Genomic DNA, 16,796 nt, shown 5'->3' on the forward strand with positions numbered 1-16,796 from the left:
CGGATTGACTAGCTACCAATTAGGCTAGAAGATATACATTAACCAAATTAGTTATGTACAAAGTCAAACTAGAATATATTGCCATATATTCTAACATTTATACTTGATGAAAAGCCTGATTAATGAACATAAATGGATTGAAGATTCAGAAAGTTAGGTTTTTTCTTTTTTTTTTTTTTTTTTGGTGGAAATTACAGTATGATGAAATTTGAGCGTGTTTGATGGGTTTTTTTTGGGGGGGGGGGGGAGACTAAGCTAGTTTCAGCAATGAGGGTGTAGTGGCTTTCTAGATTGTGGTGTAATTGTGAGGGTGCTCTAGTCTTTTCACTAGATGGATTTGTACTGTAGTAGAAACACTTGAATTTCATGTTACATTTTTATCAACCTATCCCAATAAATCACAACTCACGAACGTTTAAACACAAGGTAAGTTTGAAATTTTTTATATACACCCGGGTGCACTATGCACCCGACTAACTAAAGATTAGTTTTTTATTTTCATTTGATGATAAAATGAAAACAATCATTAAAGTGAGAACAAGATATTTATGGGTGCACCGTGCACCCGGATGTATATAACAATCGTTTAAAGTTTTAATAAGGGGAGAGCAGCTTGGTTGTAGATGAAACAATTGGTAATGTGGGTGGAAAATAAGGGGTGGTTTGAGAAGTATAGGTAAAAAAAATTAGAGGATTAATTGGAGTGTTTGGTGAAAAGTCTATCATACGTGAGGAGACTTTTATGAGAGAAGTGTGTAAGTGTTGCTATGTGAATCAAATGTCCTATCTGTTATGTACTATCACAAATACAAAATTAATCATCAACCAAATGTCCTTGTACATGTATAATTGAAAAGTGTAATCTTTGTTGAAATGCCATGTTTTCTAAGAGTACATATTCTTTTTTCTAATTTGATGGTCACTGAGCACCAAAGATGTGAATGCTACGATACTGAAAGCACCATGAAGTGTGCAATAGAAAATAAGTTTACAAGACATTATGTGCAATGTGCATATTGTATGACTCTAGTTGTATAATACGAGTACCAAACAAAACCCAAGCTTTGTAATACTACTAAAATTCGAAACAAAAAACAGTGGACGAATTTGTTAATAAAGAAGATTAACCATACACTTCCTAGTGTCTTGATAAGAACATCCATACATATAACAGGACACTTGATTTATATTCTTAAATGCAGCAGAATTTTGGTGGATAATACTAATGAATGAACGATGAACGACAAACATATTGTTAGTCCTCCCTTCACCTGACCTAAAATGGCATTATTAGAGAGCAATTAACTGTCTGATATAATTATATAGTGTTATATGACCATTCTTTTTTTATGGCATTATCAGAGAGCATTAACTGTGATATAATCATACAGTGTTATATGACCATCCTTTTTTTCATCAGCCAATCATACTGTCGGAGAATGTGGTTCGTGCAGCTGAAGTGCAGCCTGAAAGTATACTCGTCAGCACACCAGATCCGACACACATCACAGTAAGGTCGTTTCTCATTTTCTCTTGGTGTTGATCCAACAGCAACTTCCTTACCCTTTTCACCTCGCACTTTGGCCTTGTGCTTTTGACCTTGGTAGTGTGACAGTAGATTGAAGCCAGTTTTGCAGTCAAGCTGACAAACTTTGCATGTGAAAATTCCTTCTGGAAGAGGTACAGGGCCATTCCGGCGCTGATCAGCAGACCGGGATGGACATGAACTTGGGCTTGGTCTTGGATGTGGGGGATATGGATACGGAGAAGGCCTTGCAGGTGGTACTGAACCGTGATTCTGAGGCAAGTAAGCTGAATTCATATTCACATTCAAAGTTGGCCGAGGTGTTCCCCTTGTATCTTGGCTTGAAGTTAGTCTTGGCACCTGCACAAAATAGGTAACTACTCGGATAACTAACAAAAGTTCAAGCAAACAAGAAAATTTTGAGCAAAGAATTTAAGAACCACGCACCTCAGAAACATTTCTTACTACTTCGTTCCCCTTTTTGTGTGTGCAAATGTGTATTTTAAGGGAATTCCTCTACCTAAGGAAACGTGGTGTACATTTGGTTCTCCCCGGACTTGCCAATTGCATCATATACACTAGGTTGTGCCATTAATCAATGTCTAAAAGAGTTTTAACACCGAAATCAGTAAAATTCTGTATAGATTTCAGCAGCTGTAAGTTATATCAAGCTCTAACCATTCTATATGATATGGCCTTCCTTGCCACTCCGCGACAACACAATTAAAACAGATACATTATCTATGTATGGGACATTGCGAACATGCTTATGCCACAACATGTACAGACAGGGGATACAGCTGCTGTTGTAATTGCAACAGTATCTTGAAATTTGAATATCAAAAGCTTAAAGCTACTCAATATCTTGCATAATGAATGATACCAAATTAGCATCAAAATTTGAGATGAAAATCAAATCTATTACCAATTTTAACAGAATATATGCTAAATGTTCAATTAAAGGCTAAATAAGCTCACATAAGGGCAATCGAGTTCAATTCACAATACAAGGTCATTTCTTTAATGCTCCGATAAGGGTCAATAAGTTCACATAAGCACTTTTAAGGTGAAAGAACAATAGCCTAATTTATAACGCTTACAACTTACCATTAAAATATTAAATCCAACTAGTTAAATTCCCCCATCCCCTACACAGTACACACACATAGAATTACACAAGTCATGACTACTAATTAAAATTACAGTATCACAATTCAACGTGACAATTAATTCTGAACCGATGAATAACTAATACGAAGCATAATATAAAGATTGAAAATCAATAGCAAGAAAATAACCTCTGGTAAGTGAGATTGGGCAGAACCTTTTATTTCCAGCTTTTTCCTGTAATCCATATCTCTTTGCATAGCAAATTCTACCGACATGAAATAATTCTTTCTGTCAGCTCGGATTGCCATTTCTTATCTCTCCCTCTCTGATATACAATCCCAAATTCTCTACTTATAATTGTGAAATCTCTTCATAAAAATTCAATGCAATCTGCATTTCTGCAAGATTTATCAGCAAAATTATCCAAATTTCCTAATTTTTAACAATGTACAAAACTGTTCTTGGAGTCTTACCTCTTCAATGGTGAGTGCATTGACCAGTTTGTTATTGATAAACCAACTACTCAGAACTCAAGTACTGAGTGAGGACTGAGTAGTTGTTGGTTCCAATAGGAGTGAAAAAAAAAAAGTGTTATTTTTATCGCTTTTTTGAGAATCAGGGATTCAGGGTATTCCATTTGTCAACACATTATGGCTTGTTTCATATGGAGATCGGATCTACTCATCATCCACGGATGGTAATGGGTCGTGTCGTGTCACGTGATAGGCCAATTATCAATTCAAAGGAGTGACTAGGCCTAATCGACTCATATGCACATCACGTTAAGCCTAATGGTCGAAGTTATATTTTAGTAATTTTTGCTGTGTTTATGTTTTTAGTCGCACCTATCGTGTTGGACCGTGTTTCGCCAACTAAAAATATAGAATATTCACAATTTTCAGTATAGCCCATTCCAATACCATAGTTGTGAGAGTACGTCTCGATAGTTGTTATGTGTTGTCTACATTTTTGAACATTTAGTAAAAAAATTTGAACACTTTACAAAAATAAATATACATTTTATATAAAAAAATATTAACACGTCACAAAAAATGAACATAAATATCCAATTTTATATGTTCATATTTTATAAAGAAACGTTTATTTTATTTGCAGTAAATGTTCAATTTATATTACAAAACTATTGAATTATTACAAGTCAGACAAACTTCTTTCAAAAAATTGATGTTTATTATATAATGTTTTATTTAATATACTACATGTTCAAAATTTGCTATGGTTCAAATATTTTACTAAATGTTCAAAATTTGCGATTGTGCAAATTTTTTGACTATATGTTCAAAAATAGAGGCGTGGTGCAGTGCGATTGTTCAGATTTTTTTACTAAATGTTCAAAATTTGATATATTCAGGTTTTTTTTACTAAATGTTCAAAATTTGCAATTGTTCAGACTTTTTTTTACTAAATATTCAAAAGTATAGGCATGGTGCAGGGTGCACCTTAAAATTTGCGAGTACGTCTTAATGGTTTAACTGTATTTTCATTAGATCTTTACTTCAAAAGGCCAACCCAAAATCAAACGTTAAATTATTTTTATAGAATAATCTTACTTTTAATTTTGCCTTTTCACTCTGTCTTCACTTTCAACCTTATGAAGTGTAAATAACATTTTTTTATTTTACTTTTTCTGGGTTGGTAAGGAGAAGGGTTCTATGGGGCCGGAACCTCTCATAGGTTCTCTCCGCCTGAGTCAGCGAGCTAGGCATTTTGAGAGTAGGGAAAGGATAAGGGAATCTCCACCCCAAAGTGCCATTATTGGAGTAAACGGAAATAACAGTTGAGTCTAAGGGAAAGATAGCAATAGAGTGAAGAAATGCACAATATCTTAATTAATCAATACTAATATCATAGTCACATTTGCTTACTTTTTCATGGAATGTTTTCTATTTTTTCTAATTATGTGCATTAACCTAACCAACTAACATAGGTGTGTTTAGTGCTAAAGGTACTAAAAAGTTAGAGAATCATGTTACGTACACTTGACTACAAACATATATGGATTTTATATTCCTTTGGTTGGGTTAATTTTTAGCTCTCTCTATGTTTAAGTACATACAAATATACAATCTTGTCCAGTATGTACCTAAAGATTAAACTTTTAACTTACTAAGCTTGTATGGCTCATGATCCCAAATTACGCTGTCTGTATGGCTTAATAACTAGAATATACTCCTAACCAAGAGAGTAAAAAAAAAAAAGCAACACTAAAAACATTACAAATACTTCGTATAAGATGGCCTATAATTTCCTGAGTTCCTGACAACAATTTCGAGCAGCAAAATCCTGAATACACCATAATACAGCATTTTGATATATTCATATTTTAAGCTAAGTACTTGTATAAGTAAAGACAGAAGAAAAACAATTTCTCCCAGTTTTATTAGTGTTATTCTTGAAAACAATGAATTAGATGTGTACAAGAAAAATGATTACATGTAATCCTATGTACTGTATGTACCTATTCTGTGTGTCTGACTGTAAAACCAAAACAGAAACCTCTAAAATTATGAACACTTTTTTTTTTAACTCAAAACTGAAGTCCTATACATCACAAACTACAGAAACATAATCTAACTCCTTACAGATATCTCCTTCATAGCCTAAGATTTTAACCAGCATTGACAATACCTCCTTCATGTTAGGCCGCGCTTGAGGTGCCTCTGAAGTACATTTGATTCCGATGTTTAGCAGTTCTCCCATCTGTGATGCACCTTCATTTTTCCCTGGTCCTACTACGAGCCCCGGGATTGTGGAATGATCTAATCCTAGCTGATTATTTTTATTCATGACTCTTCTTGCCCACTCTAACAGACACTCCTCCCCATCATCTACTGCCCTCCTACCTGTCGCGAGCTCCATGGCTAATACTCCAAAGCTGTAAACATCGCCTTTGGTTGTTGCTTGCCATGTTTGGCTATATTCAGGTGCAACATACCCTACTGTCCCGGCAACTGTGGTTGTGACATGAGTCTCCCCTGCATCAACCATTCTTGCTAGACCGAAATCTGTGACTCTAGCTTTTCCGTTTCTGTCTAATAGTACATTGCTTGCTTTCACATCTCTATGCACTATTGAAGGGTAGCACTCATGATGGAGGAAGACTAAGGCACGAGTTACATCGATTGCAATCTCAACTCGCTTTTTCCATTTTAGCCGTGTTCTGTCTGAGATGAGATCCTCTAAGGTCCCCCCTTCCATGTACTCATACACCAGCAATTTGTCAGCCTTATCAAGGCACCAACCATAGAGGTTGACAAGTTTTGGGTGAGGCCAGTTGACACCTTGCTGTGTAAGGACTTCCATTTCTGCTCGGAATTCTCGTTCTCCTTCAATGCCTCCTCTCTGTAGCTTCTTCACAGCAACTACTCTTCCATCAGGGAAGACTCCTTTATAAACTGTCGCGTACCCTCCTCTCCCAATCTCTCTGTCTTCAGAGAAATTTCCTGTTGCTTTCAGGATATCAGAGTGTGTGAATGCTGTTTTGTCGAGCCTAATGACTTTGATGGCATCTGACATCCAAGGTGAGGAAGAGCTGCTCGAGCAAGAAGAACTATCATGCCGGCATTTGGTGTCTTTTAAGAGATACAATGATGGTTTTTCTGACGGACTTTTTACAAAGTTGTAGACTAAGACTGAGAGCACACCACATATTAACAAGACAAGAACCAATATTGCAATGACTAAAGAGGTTGCTATCTTTGCAACTGATCGAAAACTGTGAGATCGTTCATTATTCTTGGATGAGTTTGTGGGACTTTGGATAAAAGATGGAAGGACTAATTGAGGATCACCAAGGTAAGAGCTCTTCTCAAACGTTGCTAGTTGCCCGGTAGAAGGGATTACACCGGAAATGAGTGGATTGAAAGAGATATTGAACTTGTTCAGCCCATCCAAATCGCTCAAACTCGTAGGAAAAATACCTGAGAAGTTGTTCCAGGACAAATCAAGGTCTTGCAGACACTTGACGTTTCCAATTTGCATAGGAATTGTGCCTGAGAAATTATTCCTCGATACGTTTAGAAAAACAAGGGACAATTTCTCAATGTCTGAGGGCAAAGCACCATTAAAGTTATTCTCAGCAAAATGCAGCATGCTAAAGTTCTTCATATTACCAATTTCAGAAGGTAATTCACCAGAAAATTGATTTCCTGTCAGCTGAAGATAGCCTGAAATCTGCAATGTCTGAACTTTTGAGCCGGGTTTGCAAATTGGAAATAGACCATACCCTTTTAGTATCCTGTCCCATACATTTCTACAACTCTTTCTAGTAAGCAAACTGTACACAAAACTAAAAGGAGGGTACTTTTCAGGTATCCATCTCCTCATTGCCAAACACTCCCCTGAGCCGGGAACAAGATTTCCTCGTCTATTCGACATGAATGTAGGCATAGGATTGCTCCCAATGTTTGTCAGTTCAGTTGGGAGTTTCCCATAAAGTTTGTTATTAGCTAAATTCAGCCATAACAAGCTGCTGCAGTTTCCCAACTCAGGTGGAATTTCACCTGTTAAGGAATTATTCGCGAGCATAAGCCAAAGAAGGGAAGTTAACTTCCCCAAACTTGGTGGGATAGAACCAGTTAATCTGTTAAATGAGAGATCAAGGGCTAGAAGCTGATTAAGACTTCCATATTCAGAGGGAATTTTCCCTGTAAAATTGTTATAAGCAAAGTCTAAGAATTGCAAACTAACCATCTTCGAGATCTGAACAGGAAGAGGACCTGAAAAGTTATTGTAGCTGAGGTCTAATCTCTGAATGTTAGGCAATATTAAAATCCCAGAAGAATTCAACCCTCTGGTGAAGGAATTCCCATGTAACACCAGAACTTGCAGCTGAGTAAATCTCCCAAGAATTGGCGGTATATCATTGCCAAGAGCATTCCTGCTAAGATCCAGAAACTTCAGATTTCTGCACTGCAGTAGTGTTTCTGGTATCTGCCTTGTGAAGTTATTTCCTCCAAGAATCAACACTCGAAGGTTAGGAATCGACCCGAAAGTATCAGGAACACTCCCAGTGAAATTGTTCCCACCTAAGATCAAGGTAGACAAGTTTTTGCACTTGGAAATTTCATCAGGAAAATTCCCTGTAAAATTATTTTCTGACAAGTCTAAGGTCTCCAAGCTGCAGTTACCCTCAAATAACTCGGGAACAATCAACCCCGAAAACTCATTCTCCCCAACGTCGAATGCCTTCAGCCTAGCGAAATCAGGCCAGACCTTTCCATAAAAATTATTTGCACTAAGATCAACATACTCCAACTTCGAACACCCATCAAAACACCCATCAATAGTCCCTGTAAAATTATTAGTAGAAATGTTCAAGACCCTCAAGTTGCTACATATTGCAGGGAAACTAGCCCGAATTTCGCCACCAATACTATTCAATGACAAATCTAACACCTCCAAGCTACTCAAACCAGTTAAATTCAGCTCCCCCTTAAGTGTATTATGTGACAAATTAAGGTGCTTAAGGCTTTTACACCCACTCAAATCACTAGGAATCACGCTTAAGGTATTCCCTGACAGGTCAACAGAACTGAGTTCTGACAATCCTGAGAAGTTCCCTGATATCTCCCCATTCAGGCTACTCTTTGATAAATCGATTCCGGTGACTCGACGTGTACCGGGATTACAGGCTACACCAGACCAATTACAGTGGTCTGAACTGAACTTATTCCAATCTGCATATTTTCCTCTGTTCACCTTATTCTTTTCTTCCAAAAATGACTTCAAATTCAGCAAAATAACTCTGTCACTTCCTGCTTCCTCAGTTTGAGCATCTGCTTTGGTGATTGTGCCTAATCATTGACATTCATTACCCATAAATCAGTTCATTAATAATGTTGTCAGAAAAATCTTTCTTGAAATCCACACCATTATATTTATTTTTAACAATATAATATAAAGTACCCTATAAATAACAAACCCGAAATAATATTTATTATATTAAAAAAAATGAGTAAAACTTGAACGGGTACCTGAAAATACAAGGAAGAGGACAAATAATAGCGGAATTATGAAACTATGGTGAACCAATTTGTCATAATGTTCTTCTACCATGATCAATTTATTACTTGCACTTTTTTCTTCTTCGTCGTCCTCCTCGTCCTTGCCCTTGTCCTCGTCCTCGTTTTCTTACCCTATTAACCTTCTTAGTTATAGTATTGAAAAGATTTCATGGCGGAAAAAATGAGAGAATTTTGTGCTATATTACTAGAACTTTTTACAAGAAAAATTAAAATAAATGTTGGGAAAATATAAGAGTACCATACCAAACAAGGAACTAAATTCTTGGTGGTCAACAAAATGGAAAAAGAAAAGCGTAAGATGGTTGGCTTATTAATGTAGTTTCCTAAAGTAAATGGAATAAAGTTTTTTTTTTTTTTTTTTTTTTTTCTTATTTATGAAATTTATTTTTTTATTTTCATAAAATTTAATATATGGTTGATGGAGTAAGTAACAATATATTTCATGTCATAGTTTTTGCAAGGGTCATGGGTAGAATGAGCCGCCCATTTTGACTAGACCGGTTTTTTTATTTTAAATGAGCCGGTTTTGTTATTGAGTTGAAATATATGACTATAAAAAAGGTGTTAAAAATAAAAACCTCTATTCTAGAACGTGGTTTATATGGTGTGAGTAATTTTCTTTGCTTCTTCTTTCTATATTAAAGTTTTAACTAAGTTTGAAAATATGGGAGTTGAGCTAAGAAATTTCTTCGTCAATGTTAGGTAACTTTTGTTTCTTTTCTTTTTTGTGGGTGTGGGGTATGAACAAGAAGCCTTATCAAAAACAATTACTCAAGTATAATTAGAGAAAATATAGATATATCAAAACGACATAATAGTCATCTTATTTATATGATAGAATTAAATACGAAGTGGCTTAATCGGTATGCAATTCTTGATTTTAACAAATTTAATTACAATACTTGTAAATTAAAATCCTTAATCAAAGCATAAATTTTACAAATTTTTATATGTGGACGAGTTACTCGAGTTACTCGATCAGGGTTATTTGAGGGGTTCGGTCAGGGGTTACTCTATCAGGGGTTATTTGAGGGGTTCGGTCAGAGGTTACTCGGTCAGAAGTTACTTGAGGGGTTCGAACAGGAGTTACTCGTTCAGGAGTTAATCGAAGGGTTACTCGGTCAGGGGTTATTACTCGAGGGGTTACTCGGTCAGGATTTACTTGAGGAGTTCGATTAAGGGTTACGTGAGGGGTTACTTAGTTAGAGGTTACTCGGTCAGGAGTAACTCGAGCAACCCCGACCACACGGGCTAGCCACACAAAAAAATCCGCCGTAATCAAAGACCTTGAAAAACTATACAGCATTGGAGAACCCATTTTTTTTTTTTTTGAAGGATTGGAGAACCCTTATTTTGAAAAAAGTAAATATGCAAAAAGGTTGTAGTCTGCTAAAAACAATAGATTAACTACTAATAGATATAGGGATATTCTATTTGGTGGTCTCATTGTTTTAAAAATTCTACATGGAAGACGAATTATTTTTGGACTCTCTTCAGTGGCACCAAGACTTAGAAAATTGACCATAGTGGCTTATTTTATATTTATGGCTAACCTTTTTAGTTAAAATTGTTAACCTTTGGTTTTTTTTAATAAAAATTATTTAAATTATATTTTAAAATAATAAATGAAAAAAGAAAATAAAAAAAAATTCCTAGCCACTCCACAAACCCTAACATTGCCGGAATCCAGCTAGCCACCAAAACCCGACCACCGAAACCACCTCCCAGCCCAACCCCCGACCACCGAAACCCAGCCTCTACCTACGATAACCCCACCAACACCCGCGTCCGGCGTCCTCCTCCTGCCGGCTCAGCCCAAGTCCCCGACCCTCACCCACCTACGTCAGACCCCCTCCCCCACCGCCGGCACTGCGCTTTCCCCACAACAAACAATCACGCAGGGATTTCCGTTGTTGCGGGCTTACGGGGCTGCTGGGTTGCAATTCTTGATTGGTGGCTGTCGCGCGCCGCTTTGGTTTTGGTTGTAGTTGGGGTTGCGCCATTGCGATGTTGGTTGTTGTTGGGGTTGTGCGACTGCGTGTGCTGCTGTGGTGTGAAGAGATGTGGGCTGGGCGGCTATGGTGGTTGTTTGGTGGAGATACGGGCTGCGATGCGGGCGAAGGTTGTGGGTTTTCTGGTTTCAGTGGTCAAGAGCTGGCTGGGAGGTGGTTTCGGTGGTCGGGAGTTAGTGGCTGGACGGATTCCGGCAAGGTTAGGGTTTTTGGGGTGGCTGTGAATTTTTGGGAACTTTTGTTTTTTACTTTTATTTTATTTTTTTAATTTTATTATTTTAAAATATAATTTAAATAATTTTTTAATAAAAAAAAAAAATCAAAGGTTAACCATTTTAACTAAAAAGGTTAGCCATAAACCTAAAAAGGGTCACTATGGTCAATTTTTCTAAACCTTGGTACCACTGAAGAGAGTCCAAAAAATGTTCGTCTTCCATGTAGAATTTTTAAAACCACGAGGCCACCAAATAGAATATCCCATAAATATATATTGAATAATTGTCCAAAAAAAAAATATAAATTGAATAATATTTTTTCTCCTAAAATGAAATCATATATATTGTCAAATTTAATCAAAGTTGGATAACTGGGAAATGGCACATGAATCAACAACACGATTTTTTTGGGATTTAGATTACAAATTATAAAAATCAACCATAAGCTAGCTGTACATTACTTGTTCTTGTTATGTTATTGATATTCTCTTAAATCCTCATACTATTTCAATAATAAGAGTAAAATTTTTAAGTCATATGGCTCAAACAAATCTGAATCATGCGAAAATTAATAACTTCGTAATAAAAGGGATCTTACTGCGAACGCGAACGTTAGATAAGCATTTAAAATATTACATAAAGTAGTATTAATTTGAGAATGCATAACAAAATCACGCATCCATTAGTGTAGTTAATGTTCATTTTAATTTAATATTTCTACATAATTATCTTATCCAACACATTCGGGACGTTCGTTAGCTTTTGCCTTATAAAGGAAGGATGAACCATAAAAATTGAAACTAGCTAAACCAAATTAAACATGACACAACCACTCTTATGATTATTTTTAATTAAAAAAAATAGGCCACGTTGTAAGAGAAATAACACAAATATTAACGCCATTATCCCTAATTAATATAATCAAGTAACTCAAAAAGTTGGAATTAATTCTACAATATGCCTCCATATTTATAATTAGGTGATTACTTATAATTGACACTATGTTAATATAAAGTGCCACAATTGCATTTATTTTTTTTAATTATTTGAATGATGATTTGCAACCTTAATTTCAAGATTGATTGATAGATTACAAATGGTCAAAAGAAATGAGTAAGTATGTTTGGCATAATGGTAACAAAGAGTTGTTGGGCTGCTTACCGATTTGTTAAGCAATAGTTATAAAGTCGCAAATATGTAGCTTTGTTCTATTCAAAGATCTTAAGCTTAAGCATTACACGCATGCATGTTCAATCTTCCTTATATGGTCAAATTTAGGTTTTGTTCACGATGTTTTTTTCTCAATTAATAATAGTGTGCCAACATTGTATTAAGATTTCACAACCCCCCCCCCCCCCCCACCAAATCTATTTTCTAGAAATTTCAGTTGAATTTAATTAACCAGATGAAGGTCCTGTTCTTTTGAGCTTTTGGGCAGGATAGAGTAGAGCAGAACAGGGGTTAGCAGAGCAGATTTTATAATAATAATAATAATAATAATAATAATAATAATAATTATTATTATTATTATTATTATTATTATTATTATTATTATTATTATTATTATCGCATTATTATTATTGTTATTAACAGGCCCGTCGCTGGCCCAGGGCAACTGGGGCGACCGCCCTGGGCCCCCAAAAAAAAGCCCACGTTGTTGTCTTGCTGAAATGAAGCCTAAGAGGTACGGTTCATTTCCATCATTCAAGCTTGTGTAATACATTAACTTCTTTCCTAATATTCAGACAATCTCCTCAACTTCTTTTCCCTAATTTTCGGCCATAATATTCTCTTTCCAAAGTTATTTGATTTCTCCAAAAAAAACGTTTAATCTTCAATCTAATCCCCAAGATGTATTTGTATACAATTTTCAATTTCAGTCAGATGAATTGGGGTTGTTTCGACTTTCGAGATTCAATTGAAGAGGAAAACGATCAAAAACGATAATTTTGCTCATCAATTTTCAACGGGATTTTGCCTAATTATATATAATACTTGCATATACTCCTTAACTCATCAAAGTATATCGTCTAATTTTTATTTTATTTTTTAATTTTTATAGCTGTTTTCGAGTTGAAGAACAATCAGAAGTTGGGGAAAAAAATTGGGAAAAAAAATTCAATTAATTGGTTGAGTTTGGTTCCTTGAATCCTTGGTGAAACAATGGCTTCCGAGTTTCAGATTAATTGGTTGATTTTCAACGGTAATTATATTCTTATTTGTTTGATAAATTGATTTTCCTAAAAATACTAGCGTATAACATGTATTGTATTTTCAGATTTTCAGATTTGAGATATTATTTGGAGTGCAATTGTTCAAATTGAGGCATTGAGCAGAATTTGGTGTTAAATCTTCAATTATCAGGTGTTTTTGCTCTTTTTTATACTTTTATTAATTTTAATTATTTCATATAATGTTGCCTAGAAGATATTTATCTGGTAATGATAAGAGGAAAAAAAGAAAAAGAGCTGAAGAGTTAATAGAATCTCAAAAGGGTTCCATTGACAAATTTTTTACTAAAGTAGTACAAGTAGACGAGTCATCTCATGAATTGGGGGATAATGAAAATCATGAACAAGCTAATGAGGACTTAAACAATGTTAATAATGCCAATGACCCGAATGAGAATGCGACTCATATGAATGAACCAATGGATGCACCAAATGCATCCAATGATAATGATATAGGCATTGATGAACAAGTAGTCCCTCCTTTCGATTTTTATGATCCTAATAATTGGGGTAATCTTGACAATGAAGGGAGGGATATTTTAATTGAAAAAGGACCCATAAGAGACTTGAACCTTGTGTTTCCAATTGATGACAAATTAAGGCATTTTTCATATGCCTATTATACTAAGAGGCTTAGCAATGGTGAGACTTTTGATAGAAAATGGTTGGTTTACTCAAAAGCAGCAGATAAAAGTATATTGTTTTTGTTGTAAATTGTTCGCATCTCAAAATAACAAATCTTTTTTAGCAAATGATGGTGTGAATGATTGGAAACATCTTAGTGAGAAACTCAAATTACATGAAAATAGTGTTGAGCATATGACTAATATGAACACGTGGAATGAAACAAGAGTGAGATTAGAAAAGAACAAAGGCATTAATAAAGACTTGCAAGAGGCAATTTCAAAGGAAAAAGAACGTTGGAGGCAAGTCTTAATTAGAATTGTATCTGTTGTGAAAAGTCTAGCTAAAAATAATCTAGCTTTTCGTGGATCTAATGCAAAGCTTTATGATGATAGCAATGGTAATTTTTTAGGTATAATTGAAATGATAGCTGAATTTGATTTTGTAATGCAAGATCATGTAAGACGTATTCAAAGCCATGAAATTCACCATCATTACCTTGGTCCTCAAATTCAAAATGAGCTTATTTCTCTTTTAGCCCATGGTGTTCGGCTTTCAATAATAAAAATAGTAAAAGAGTCAAAATATTTTTCTGTAATCCTTGATTGTACCCCTGATGTGAGTCATCAAGAACAAATGACTTTTATAGTAAGATGCGTGAATGTATCAGATGATAAAATCAAAATAGAAGAATTTTTTTAGAATTCTTAAAAGTAGATGATACTTCTGGATTGGGACTTTTAAATGTACTGTTAAATGTTTGTAAGTCTCTTGATTTGGATATTGATGATATAAGGGGACAAGGTTATGACAATGGCTCTAATATGAAAGGAAAACACCAAGGGGTCCAAAAGAGATTGCTTGATATTAATTCAAGGGCTTTATACATTCCATGTGCTTGTCATAGTTTAAATCTCACTCTTTCAGATATGGCACATTCTTGCATTAAAGCTATATCTTTTTTTGGAATTGTACAACGCATATACACATTATTTGCACATTCCACTAAAAGGTGGAAGATTTTAGTTGACAATGTGCCAAGTTTAACTGTTAAATCTTTGTGTAATACAAGATGAGAGAGTCGAATTAAGAGTGTTAAAGCTATAAGATTTCAATCTCCTCAAATTAGATTAGCTTTGTTGGAATTGTACAATTCTTGTCATGATGATGTTAATATTGCTAAAACAAAAAGTAGAAGCTGAAAGTTTGGCTAATTCGCTTGCAAATTTTGAATTTTACTTGGCATGGTAATTTGGTATGACATTTTATTTGCTATTAATATTGTGAGTAAAAAGTTGCAATCTAAATCCATGAGTGTTGGAGTTTTAATGAATGAAGTGCAGGGTATAATCACATATTTTGAGAAATATAGAATTGAAGGGTTTGAAGCTAGTTTGGAAATTGCCAAAAACCTTGCACTTGATATGGATATAGAGCCAACATTTCCAACAAAGTGTCGTATCATTAGAAAGAGGCAATTTGATGAAATTGAGAGTGAAAATGATGATAAGGAACAATCACCCGAGGAATCTTTTAGAGTCAATTATTTTTTGGTGGTTGTTGATATTGCAATAGCTTATTTGAAAAATAGATTTGAGCAATTGGAGGTATTTAATAACATATTTGGTTTTTTGTTTGATGCAAAAAGTTTGAAATTGTTGGATAATGATGATTTGAGAAAATCCTGCACAAATTTTAAAACTACCTTTACTCATAATAATTTTTCTGATGTTGATGCAGATGATCTTTTTTCTGAATTGAAAGTGTTACAAATGACTTTGCCAAATGATTTGATGTCAGCATTTGAAATCCTTGAATTTGTCAAAGCTGCAGATTGCTATCCAAATGTTTCCATTGCATATCGAATCCTATTAACTATGCCGGTAACAGTTGCATCTTCCGAAAGAAGTTTTTCAAAGTTGAAGTTACTAAAGAACTATTTGAGATCGTCAATGTCACAAGAAAGGTTGAATGGTCTAGCTACTTTATGTATTGAGAAAAATATGTTAGAACATATTGATGTAGAAACGATTATTAGTGACTTTGCGTCCAGAAATGCTCGTAGAAATATTTTCATGTGAATGTTTAGACTTTGATTTCAATCGTAATAAAATGTCTTTTTTTTTATCTTTTTTTTTTGCATACCCAAAAATTTTAAATTTTTTTGGTATTTCATGTGAAATAGGGCCCCAATTTATATCTTTGCCCCGGGCCACTGAAATCTCAGAAACGGGGCTGGTTATTAAATATTAATTAATTATTATTATTATTATTTTTTTGAAAGAAATTATTATTATTAAATATTAATTATTATTTTTAAGCACAGCAGAATAGCTCAAAAGAACAGGGCCGAACTTGTTTTGTCCACTTAAATTTATAAAAGTTTCAATTTAAATGTCTCGGATAGCTAAGTTTGTTTTAAGTACTTTCATTTATGATTTTCTATTTATTCCATAACAACATTCATATAGGATGAAAAAAAAAAAAAAAAACCTAGAGTTTCTATTTAACAGGTACTCAGTAGTATTTATGTAGTATAAATATGATATGAATAAATTTTTTTTTTTTTGAATTTTTATAGGTTTTTGTTTTTTTTTTTTCCGCAAAAAATATGATGAACATTGCGGGTAAAAGGTGAGGACAAAGTCATTGCAACTTTTTTTTAACAAATTCCAAAATTGCGAATTTAATATAAAGTACGAGTCATTAAGTGATTTCTATGGTGACATAAATGCCCAATATATGTAAGATTTTCGACTTTTCGTCTACAGTCAAATAAATAATACGGAGCACTTCATAAATGATAAACCCTTTCATGGAGCATACTCAACATATTATCAAACTACAACGAAGTTAAAAAATAATCAAATATCATATCACTAATAAATAAAGTCGATCTCGCAGACAGGCCACGAAACAGCAACATTTGACATTTCAGTTTTTCGCCAAGTGTCACACCATGTAGGCGATAAATAGGTATTATTGTGACACATATGATGCTAACTTGCTAAGTAAGCAAAGTTTCGATAGAT

At 34.5% G+C, this 16,796-nt stretch overlaps 3 protein-coding genes across 6 annotated transcripts; 1 reads left to right on the top strand and 2 right to left on the bottom strand.

Annotated features, from left to right (window-relative positions):
* Nucleotides 1-993: 993 nt before the first annotated feature.
* LOC110726396 (zinc finger RNA-binding protein 2-like) lies at nucleotides 994-3,247 on the bottom strand. Of its 4 annotated transcripts, none has more exons than XM_021905873.1 (3): nucleotides 3,109-3,247; nucleotides 2,824-2,900; nucleotides 994-1,902 (listed from the first exon to the last, which is right to left on the bottom strand). In XM_021905873.1, the coding sequence occupies exons 1-3, from the start codon at nucleotides 3,126-3,128 to the stop codon at nucleotides 1,394-1,396; spliced, it is 606 nt and encodes a 201-aa protein (XP_021761565.1). In that variant the 5' UTR covers nucleotides 3,129-3,247; the 3' UTR covers nucleotides 994-1,393. The 4 variants fall into 4 exon arrangements, with proteins under 4 accessions (XP_021761565.1, XP_021761566.1, XP_021761564.1 ...); XM_021905874.1 differs by having other exon boundaries at nucleotides 997-1,885; XM_021905872.1 differs by having other exon boundaries at nucleotides 999-1,885; nucleotides 2,824-3,025.
* A 1,762-nt stretch (nucleotides 3,248-5,009) lies between these two features.
* Nucleotides 5,010-9,625, bottom strand: LOC110726397 (probable LRR receptor-like serine/threonine-protein kinase At1g74360). Its single transcript, XM_021905875.1, has 2 exons — nucleotides 8,632-9,625; nucleotides 5,010-8,451 (listed from the first exon to the last, which is right to left on the bottom strand). Exons 1-2 carry the CDS (start codon nucleotides 8,711-8,713, stop codon nucleotides 5,198-5,200), a joined length of 3,336 nt encoding a protein of 1,111 aa, XP_021761567.1. The 5' UTR covers nucleotides 8,714-9,625; the 3' UTR covers nucleotides 5,010-5,197.
* A 3,351-nt stretch (nucleotides 9,626-12,976) lies between these two features.
* LOC110726226 lies at nucleotides 12,977-16,003 on the top strand. Its single transcript, XM_021905689.1, has 7 exons — nucleotides 12,977-13,112; nucleotides 13,196-13,820; nucleotides 13,927-14,070; nucleotides 14,146-14,310; nucleotides 14,532-14,688; nucleotides 15,052-15,156; nucleotides 15,493-16,003. Exons 2-7 carry the CDS (start codon nucleotides 13,323-13,325, stop codon nucleotides 15,843-15,845), a joined length of 1,422 nt encoding a protein of 473 aa, XP_021761381.1. The 5' UTR covers nucleotides 12,977-13,112; nucleotides 13,196-13,322; the 3' UTR covers nucleotides 15,846-16,003.
* Nucleotides 16,004-16,796: the final 793 nt, after the last annotated feature.

This window comes from Chenopodium quinoa, unplaced genomic scaffold (assembly GCF_001683475.1).
Source record: "Chenopodium quinoa cultivar QQ74 unplaced genomic scaffold, ASM168347v1, whole genome shotgun sequence".
Classification (NCBI taxonomy): domain Eukaryota; kingdom Viridiplantae; phylum Streptophyta; class Magnoliopsida; order Caryophyllales; family Amaranthaceae; genus Chenopodium; species Chenopodium quinoa.